Source organism: Salminus brasiliensis, chromosome 2 (genome assembly GCF_030463535.1).
Source record: "Salminus brasiliensis chromosome 2, fSalBra1.hap2, whole genome shotgun sequence".
In the NCBI taxonomy this organism is placed as follows: Eukaryota; Metazoa; Chordata; class Actinopteri; order Characiformes; family Bryconidae; genus Salminus; species Salminus brasiliensis.
Genome location: NC_132879.1, coordinates 59775564 through 59785563, shown reverse-complemented (window position 1 = coordinate 59785563; position 10000 = coordinate 59775564). Strand labels below are relative to the sequence as shown.

The following is a 10000-nucleotide window of genomic DNA, read 5'->3' as shown; positions in this document are numbered from 1 at the left end:
GTCCTTGCCTGCGTCTGTGTGTCGGTCTGTGTCTGGCTGTGGGTCTGGAGCTGGGTTATGAGAGTTTTGAGGGACTCCACCGTGTCCAGCAGTGCCTCCCTCTCTTTCCTCCAGGCCTGCGGGGGGAGCTGTGCTGCAGGGAGTTCAGCCTCTGGCACAGGAAGTTCAGACAGAGAGAGGACCTGCATGCCCTCCTGATGAACTTCCCTCAGCAGAGTCTAATGGAAACACACACACATACACACATACACACACAGTCAACACAGCAAGTCTACACACTCCTCTACAGCCCCCGTCCAGCACAGTGCGGGCTCTGTAGGGCATAAAGGTGAAGTGGTGGTGTAAAGTGTAAAGTGGAGCTGCAGTGTAAAGCAAACTGTAAAGTGTAAAGTGTCTGGAAGCTGCTGGAGGCGTGAGGTTTACTGCACAGTGTAAAGGTGTAGCTGTGATGATTTGATGGGTACTGTAAGGTGTAGCTGCAGTATACCCTGTATAAGTCAGGGGTGCTGTACAGTGTAAAGTACAGGTGTGGCGTAAAGTGTACAGTAAGGCACAGTTAAATTGTAAAGTGTAAAAGTAGAGCTGCAGTGTAAAGCCTAGCTTGAAGGGGAAGGTGTCATTATGTGAACAGTGTAAAGTTTACAGGTAAAGTGTAAATGCAGAGCTGCAGGTGCAGTGTAAAGTGTTGGAGAGCTGTAAAGTATAAAGTGTAAAGTGTGTGGTGTTTTAGCGGTATACCTTGACTCTATCAGGCAGTACTTCAGAGTCATCTCTGCGTGCTCCCTCAGGTGTGCTCCTGAACTCGGCCTGCAGGTGAGGCAGCTCAAAACCCGTCCGCTGGCTCCAGTCTGAGCTGCTGTCTGTCAGTAGAGTAAACACCAAGACTAAAGATTAGCATCCAGCATGGGCCTCTCCGAAAGCCGTTAACAGAGGTTAGTGTTCTCTGGATAGTGTCTGACTTGAGGAATGGTAAATGACAGCTCACCGCTGGCGTATCCATCTCTGAATTGGGAGGAAGTGGCAGGGTCCAGTCTCACAGCCTGGAAGAACAACAAACACCTTCAATTGGACAGAGGCTCCACCCCCCTCGGCCAGAACCCACCCACTCACCCACCACACACTGATTCTAATTTGGCCTCTTCCTGTAAAAGCTAAACTGCTGACGGACATTGAAAGGGTGAAAGGGACTGACCTCGCTGCTGCGGAGGTTGCTGATGGTGGCTCTGAGGGCGGTGCACTCCTGCTCCAGCCGCTGGTTCTCCCTCTTCAGGCCGTCGCTCTCTGAAATGTGCCTGTTTTCCATGTCCATGATTTCGGCCGCGTGCAGCTCCTGCATCTGACCGATCCGCTCCGTATACTCCCCGATCACCTCCTCCAGCTCCAAAGACACCTCTGCCCGCTCCACCTGGGTCCCGGCGTCCACTCGGCTGTGGGAGAGGGACTGAGAGCCGTTAGACGACTGGCTGCTGGAGTTCTTTCTGGACAGGGCTGGTTTCTCTTTGGCGACGCTGGCGCCTTTGCCCTTCCCGTCGCCGTGCTTCCCTGCTTTCTTCCTGGACTGGGAGGAAGGCTGCAGCGGCGGTGACTGGGGCGTCAGGTCCTCGCTGGATTTGGATAGAGCTGTACGCAGCTGCTGGAGCTCCTCCATCATCTCAGCGATGGACACGTCTCGAACCTGCGAGTACAGCAGTATGCCAGGGGTTTATCAGCTGTGTATAAACTCCCCGGCACTGACAGATACGAGGTATCTGTGTAACCCTGAGGACACCCCTACAGGTGAAGACACCCTACAGTGTGGCCTAAAGCTTCATAACTGGGTAAACAGGTGACCTGCAGCCTAAACCGGCTCTGTAAAGCATTCAGAAGTGTGAAGCATCTTCTGTAAAGTGGTTGAAAGTGTGACCCTAGTTTAGTCAGCAGGTTTGAAGCATGCTACAGTGGCTTACCTGTATCTGCTCCTGCAGTTTGAGGCTCCGTTCTACGTAGCTGTTCAGCTCCTCTTTAGTAGCTGCTGCTTCACTTCGGACCTCCTGAAGCTCCTGAAGCAGCTCAGAACTGTCGACTTCACCCGACGTCTGCATAAAGGGGTAAAAGAAGCAGCTGCTCAGACCCTGCCTGATGCATCAAAGCAGAAAAGCTCAGGTAGAAAACGAGCGCTCACCCTGTGCAGCTGATCCTTCAGCAGGGCTATCGTCATCTCCCGCTCCTGAGAACAGCAGAGCAGCAGTGAGGAACCAGACTACAGACTGCAGAACCTACAGCTGACTAATACTAATACTTTAATCTACAGGAAGAGTAATGAGGCTGTATATGAGAAGATATCATATTTCTATATTTAATGAGCCCCTTCAGCCCCAGGCTTTCACTCAAAGAACTGTTATTTCATGAATGATTTAATATTCACAATTAATTAGTATCTACGACAAATATTATAATAACCACCAATCACTCAGTATCTACAATTAATTATTCAGTACAGGCCATAAATGATTTGGTATCCTCATCATATACATAAATCATAAACAGCTCGTTTCAGGGCTCATATTTAGGCAGTAACAGAACCCTAAAGCTTTTTCTGCTGGAAAACACAGAATAACACCTTCACACTTCAACTGAAGGCGTTCAGCAGACTCAGAAAACACCCTTATCTAGTTTATACAGACTAGACTCCAGAAGATCCTCTAATCTTAGACTCTACTAAATCCAGAAGATCCTCTAATCTTAGACTCTACTAAATCCAGAAGATCCTCTAATCTTAGACTCTACTAAATCCAGAAGATCCTCTAATCTTAGACTCTACTAAATCCAGAAGATCCTCTAATCTTAGACTCTACTAAATCCAGACCCAGTCCTCCACACTCTCTACACTCTGCACACTGAGTCCTCTCAGAAGAGGAGGGTCTTCAGTCTGGGTTTGAGGACAGTGAGCGTTGGACTCTGCTGTTCGGACACTCAGGGGATGTTCGCTCTACCACTTCGGTGAGGGACAGTAAAAAGTCTGGACGCTCGTCTTCATCAAAACAACAGTGAGCGCTCTCCCCTAAACCTTTGCTGCAGATCTCAGACTGAGGAACAGAGGAGCTCCATCATTTTATGGTTATAGAAAATGGTTTGGTTTGATAACTGAAGTCTCACTCATCTCACCGCCCAGACCTACCCGCCTCACCCCACCAGTAATAAACCCTGTACCTGTATCTGCTCCTGCAGCTTCTGGCTCAGCTCTCTGCAGCTGCTCAGCTCCTCTTTAGTAGCTGCTGCTTCAGCTTGGACCTCCTGCAGCTCCTGAAGCAGCTGAGACACAGCATCAGAGTCCTCCTCACCACGACGCTCTGAAGCCTGGAGAGGAAGAAGAGAAATGATGAATATCAGATGCAGCGCGTGTTGCACGCATTATGTAGACTGACCAACACATATGTGGAGTTTCAGTGGATGAGGGCTTCTCTTACCTTCTGTAGGTCTTTCTCCAGCTGCTCCATCACTGCTTCTTTCAGCTGTAAAGAACACCAGAGCAGAACACTACATATCTTCCTAACTGTGCTTCACACACAGCTATTTCCCCTGCTGCTGCTAAACCTCCACCCAGAACCATTATCTAGATCTTCATTATCTGCATCTTTACACCAGTTTCAGATCTTTCAAAGCAAATCTCTGAAATAAAAAGCTACATACTTCCTGAAAGTGATGAGGAATTCAGATTTACATCATTACTGTTCAGAAGGTTCATTTTATATACAACAATAACTTTATTATTACAACTCAAACAGTATGTAATGTATTTGCTTGAAGTAGGAGTGCTTATTGAAAACCTTGTCTTTTGAACCCTACTGCAGTATCAGATCATGGCACAACACACAGATCAGATTAGTAAATGATTGGGGCTGAAAACCCCCAAACTAAGCCTCTACCCTCTAATAGACCAGACAGTCTAGATCAGTGTGACGTAGAAGATTTGACTTTGTGGTATCCCCCAGGACTCTATACTAGACCCCCTACTGTTTTTATTAGAGCTGAAATTTTCCTAGCTAAGCAGACTACAGGTACGTAAAGCTCTCTACTGCCCGCTCTCCAACTCCAGCTTTTCACTGATTTACAGGGTTCAGAAGGTAGCAGGGGTGTGATGTCACCAGTGGTGTAAACGTGTAAAGAGGTGAAACTAGGAGATGTAAAGGGAGGGGTTTCAGTGTAAAGGTTCTGTACCTGCATCTGTTCCTGCAGTCTTTGGCTAAGATCTCTGCAGCCATTCAGTTCTTCTTTAGCAGCGGCTGCTTCGCCCTTGACCTCCTGCAGCTCCTGAAGGACTTCCTCCATAGCAGTATGCCCATCACTCAGAGCCTGCAGACAGAGGGGTTTCTAATAAAGTGGCCAGTGAGTACAATAACAAGGTAGGAGTTTCTAATAAAGTGGCCAATGGTAGGGGTTCCTAATGAAGTGGCCAGTGAGTGGAAGCACTAGGTGGGGCTTTCAGTGCTGCCTCCCTCGAGCTCACCTGTGCAGGTGTGTGAGCTGGTTTTGTCCTCATCTGGTTGAGCAGCTCCATCAGCACAGACAGCCTCCTCTCGTACTCCTGCACCTCCTCCTCAGAACTGCTCAGAAGCTCCTTCTGCAGCTCCTGGTCCTTCTGTAGAGAGCTCAGACCCTGCTCCAGCTCTTGCAGCTTCTCCGTCAGGAACCCTACCTTACCCGATGGCCCCATTTTCTGCCCCCTTGCCATCGTGAGGCCCTCGCACTCCAGATTTGCTCTGGAGCCCACCAGTCCAGCGATGGCTTGGTCTAGCGTGACTTCTTCCCTGTGGAGCTCTTTGGTTTGGACCTGAACCGCCTCCAGCTGGGCCTGGCTCACCAACACAGCAGCCACCTTCCAAAAACAACCTTCGTTAATACCATGTATCATACTGTATCATACTGCACTACAGTAAATCATACTGCACTACAGCATATCATACTGTATCATACTGCACTACAGTAAATCATACTGCACTACAGCATATCATACTGTATCATACTGCACTACAGTAAATCATACTGCACTACAGCATATCATACTGTATCATACTGCACTACAGTAAATCATACTGCACTACAGTAAATCATACTGCACTACAGCATATCATACTGTATCATACTGCACTACAGTAAATCATACTGCACTACAGCATATCATACTGTATCATACTGCACTACAGTAAATCATACTGCACTACAGTAAATCATACTGCACTACAGCGTATCATACTGTATCATACTGCACTACAGTAAATCATACTGCACTACAGCATATCATACTGTATCATACTGCACTACAGTAAATCATACTGCACTACAGCGTATCATACTGTATCATACTGCACTACAGTAAATCATACTGCACTACAGCATATCATACTGTATCATACTGCACTACAGTAAATCATACTGCACTACAGTAAATCATACTGCACTACAGCGTATCATACTGTATCATACTGCACTACAGTAAATCATACTGCACTACAGCGTATCCTACTGTATCATACTGCACTACAGCATATTATACTGTACTACAGTAAATCATACTGCACTACAGCGTATCATACTGTATCATACTGCACTACAGTAAATCATACTGCACTACAGCGTATCCTACTGTATCATACTGCACTACAGCGTATCATACTGCACTACAGTAAATCATACTGCACTACAGCGTATCATACTGTATCATACTGCACTACAGTAAATCATACTGCACTACAGCGTATCCTACTGTATCATACTGCACTACAGCGTATCATACTGCACTACAGTAAATCATACTGCACTACAGCGTATCATACTGTATCATACTGCACTACAGTAAATCATACTGCACTACAGCGTATCATACTGTATCATACTGCACTACAGCATATCATACTGCACTACAGTAAATCATACTGTACTACAGCGTATCATACTGTATCATACTGCACTACAGTAAATCATACTGCACTACAACATATTATACTGTACTACAGCGTATCATACTGTATCATACTGAACTACAGTAAATCATACTGCACTACAGCGTATCATACTGTACTACAGTGTATCATACTGTATCATACTACACTACAGTAAATCATACTGCACTACAGCGTATCCTACTGTATCATACTGCACTACAACATATTATACTGTACTACAGTGTATCATACTGTATCATACTGCACTACAGCATATTATACTGTACTACAGCGTATCATACTGCACTACAGTAAATCATACTGCACTACAGTGTATCCTACTGTATCATACTGCACTACAGCATATTATACTGTACTACAGCATATCATACTGTATCATAACCAGAACCAGATGTGGGTGTATACATTAAGACAGAAATACCTTCTCCCTGAGCTTCTCCTCCAGCTGAGACACTTTAAGGTGGAGCGTTTCTGCATCTTCCTGAGCTTTCTCCACCTGCAGTCTGCAGGCGTTCAGCTCCAGCTCCTTCTCCTCCACACACTCCTCCAGCTCTGCTATCCGCCGCGTTAGGTCTCCCACCCTGGAACCGGCGCTTTCCTGCAGAGCCTGGACCTGCGCCTGGGCCACCACCAGAGCCGCGGTCCGCTCCCTCAGAGCCTCGTCCAGCTCCGCCTTCCACCTCCCGCTCTCCTTCTCCTGCTCCTCACCTTGCTCCAGCGCCTCCCGCTGGAGACTCTCATACTTACTGAGAAGTGAGGAGTGGTCAGTCTTCAGCACGTCCAGCTCCTTCATGACCGTGTCCATCTTCTGTTTCAGTTCATCGAGCTCCTCCTCCTCCTCCTCCTCAGGGCTCTGTTTATGCTCTATATGGGACAGTTCCTGCTGGAGCTTCTCGATCACAGAGTTGAGCTGCTCCACCTCCTCCTCGCTGTCCCGTTTTAGCCGCTCCTGTTCTCCGCGCAGATACTCCACCTGAGCCTCCAGCTCCAGTACCAGCTCACTCTTCTTCTCCACCTCCTGGGAGTGCCACAACCCAGAAAAGTCAGAAAAGAAGAAACAGAATCTGACGCACCCAGAACCCAGTCCCAAATACCCCAGCACTCAACAGACCTGATCCACCACTCAGAAGCCTGGAATTACGGATTTATTCTATTAAATAACCAATCCTGATCTGCTCATCCTCTAACATTATTACCCAGTATGAAGCTCTAATAACATTAATATCCAGTATGAAGTTCTAATAGCATTAATATCCAGTATGAAGCTCTAATAACATTAATATCCAGTATGAAGTTCTAATAACACTAATATCCAGTATGAAGTTCTAATAACATTAATATCCAGTATGAAGCTCTAATAGCGTTAATATCCAGTATGAAGCTCTAATAACGTTAATACCCAGTATGAAGCTCTAATAACATTAATATCCAGTATGAAGTTCTAATATCATTAATATCCAGTATGAAGCTCTAATAGCATTAATATCCAGTATGAAGTTCTAATATCATTAATATCCAGTATGAAGTTCTAATAACATTAATATCCAGTATGAAGCTCTAATAGCGTTAATATCCAGTATGAAGCTCTGATAACATCAATATCCAGTATGAAGTTCTAATAACATTAATATCCAGTATGAAGTTCTAATAACATTAATATCCAGTATGAAGCTCTAATAACATTAATATCCAGTATGAAGCTCTAATAACACTAATATCCAATATGAAGTTCTAATAGCATTAATATCCAGTATGAAGTTCTAATAAATTAATATCCAGTATGAAGCTCTAATATCATTAATATCCAGTATGAAGCTCTAATATCATTAATATCCAGTATGAAGCTCTAATATCATTAATATCCAGTATGAAGTTCTAATAGCATTAATATCCAGTATGAAGTTCTAATAGCATTAATATCCAGTATGAAGCTTTAATAACATTAATATCCAGTATGAAGTTCTAATAACACTAATATCCAGCATGAAGTTCTAATAGCATTAATATCCAGCATGAAGTTCTAATAACATTAATATCCAGTATGAAGCTCTAATAGCATTAATATCCAGTATGAAGCTCTAATAACATTAATATCCAGTATGAAGCTCTAATAACACTAATATCCAGAATGAAGTTCTAATAACATTAATATCCAGTATGAAGTTCTAATAACATTAATATCCAGCATGAAGCTCTAATAGCATTAATATCCAGTATGAAGCTCTAATAACATTAATATCCAGTATGAAGTTCTAATAACACTAATATCCAGAATGAAGTTCTAATAACATTAATATCCAGTATGCAGTTCTAATAACATTAATATCCAGCATGCAGTTCTAATAACATTAATATCCAGCATGCAGTTCTAATAACATTAATATCCAGTATGAAGCTCTAATAACATTAATATCCAGCATGCAGTTCTAATAACATTAATATCCAGTATGAAGCTCTAATAACATTAATATCCAGTATGAAGCTCTAATAACATTAATATCCAGTATGAGGTTATAATAACATTAATATCCAGTATGAAGTTCTAATAGCATTAATATCCAGTATGAAGCTCTAATAACATTAATATCCAGTATGAAGCTCTAATAACATTAATATCCAGTATGAGGTTATAATAACATTAATATCCAGTATGAAGTTCTAATAGCATTAATATCCAGTATGAAGCTCTAATAACATTAATATCCAGTATGAGGTTATAATAACATTAATATCCAGTATGAAGTTCTAATAGCATTAATATCCAGTATGAAGCTCTAATAACATTAATATCCAGTATGAGGTTATAATAACATTAATATCCAGAATGAAGTTCTAACAACATTAATATCCAGTATGAAGCTCTAATAACATTAATATCCAGTATGAAGTTCTAATAGCATTAATATCCAGTATGAAGCTCTAATAGCATTAATATCCAGTATGAAGCTCTAATAACATTAATATCCAGAATGAAGCTCTAATAGCATTAATATCCAGTATGAAGCTCTAATAGCATTAATATCCAGTATGAAGCTCTAATAGCATTAATATCCAGTATGAAGCTCTAATAACATTAATATCCAGAATGAAGCTCTAATAGCATTAATATCCAGTATGAAGCTCTAATAACATTAATATCCTGTATGAAGCTCTAATAGCATTAATATCCAGTATGAAGCTCTAATAGCATTAATATCCAGTATGAAGTAATCATAAAGAATCAGTTAGATCGTGGATATTTACAGTATATATATATATATATATATAAAATGTAAGAATGTCTTCCTAAAACAAACTCAAAAATATAAAATTAATATAGAATTAATAACATTAATAATAGTGTGAATTTGTAAACCGTGACTCCAGACTCCTGAAGGGGGAGTATTTCAGCTCTGTGGGTTTAAATCAGGGCAGCGCTGCAACTGTTTAACCCGGTTATTAAAGCTCTAGTAAATGAATGTAATATTTGGAAGAGGGTGAGACTCACTCCTTCTGCCAGACGTAAGAACACACGGGTTCTAGAGAACAGTAACGGTTCTGTCCCCATTAGAACAGACTAGATTACACTAGAGTACTGAAGGAGAAGGAACCTGTGCTTCTTAAAGGCAGGCAGAAGAGGGACTATCAGGCATGCATAAACTGAACTGCTGAACGAACACACACACACACACACACACACACACACACACACACACACACACACCACAATCAGCAGTGTTTAGGTTAGCACTGTGAGAGTGAGTCAGCCTGTCAGAGAACGGGCCGGTTGTAATTTAACGAGTGCAGAACGGTTCTGGATAAACCGGGCCCAGCAGGGGGACGTTCTCAGGTCAGATTAATACAGTTATCTGCACTCTTTAAAAATCCACCACTCATCACTTCAGCAACACACCTCACAAACCTCATCAGACCACTGGAGTCATGTGATGATCAATTACAGATCGCCACTGTCGGAACAGAACCGCGCATCTCTCAACAGCAGCTTCACTCAGTGGTTATCGGACCAGAACATAGAGACCTTCATCTATGCAAATCTGAGATGCTGACACTGAAGTCTG

The 10000-nt window shown here is 43.0% G+C and overlaps 1 protein-coding gene across 1 annotated transcript in view; it reads right to left on the bottom strand.

Annotated features, from left to right (window-relative positions):
- The window catches only part of akap9 (A kinase (PRKA) anchor protein 9), a 63994-nt gene that overhangs the window by 11842 nt on the left and 42152 nt on the right, over nucleotides 1-10000 (bottom strand). The window contains 11 exon segments of the mRNA XM_072673498.1: nucleotides 9-218; nucleotides 739-860; nucleotides 986-1040; nucleotides 1193-1675; nucleotides 1947-2075; nucleotides 2162-2206; nucleotides 3190-3336; nucleotides 3447-3491; nucleotides 4198-4332; nucleotides 4487-4855; nucleotides 6364-6960. Coding sequence (XP_072529599.1) covers nucleotides 9-218; nucleotides 739-860; nucleotides 986-1040; nucleotides 1193-1675; nucleotides 1947-2075; nucleotides 2162-2206; nucleotides 3190-3336; nucleotides 3447-3491; nucleotides 4198-4332; nucleotides 4487-4855; nucleotides 6364-6960 — 2337 coding nt within the window.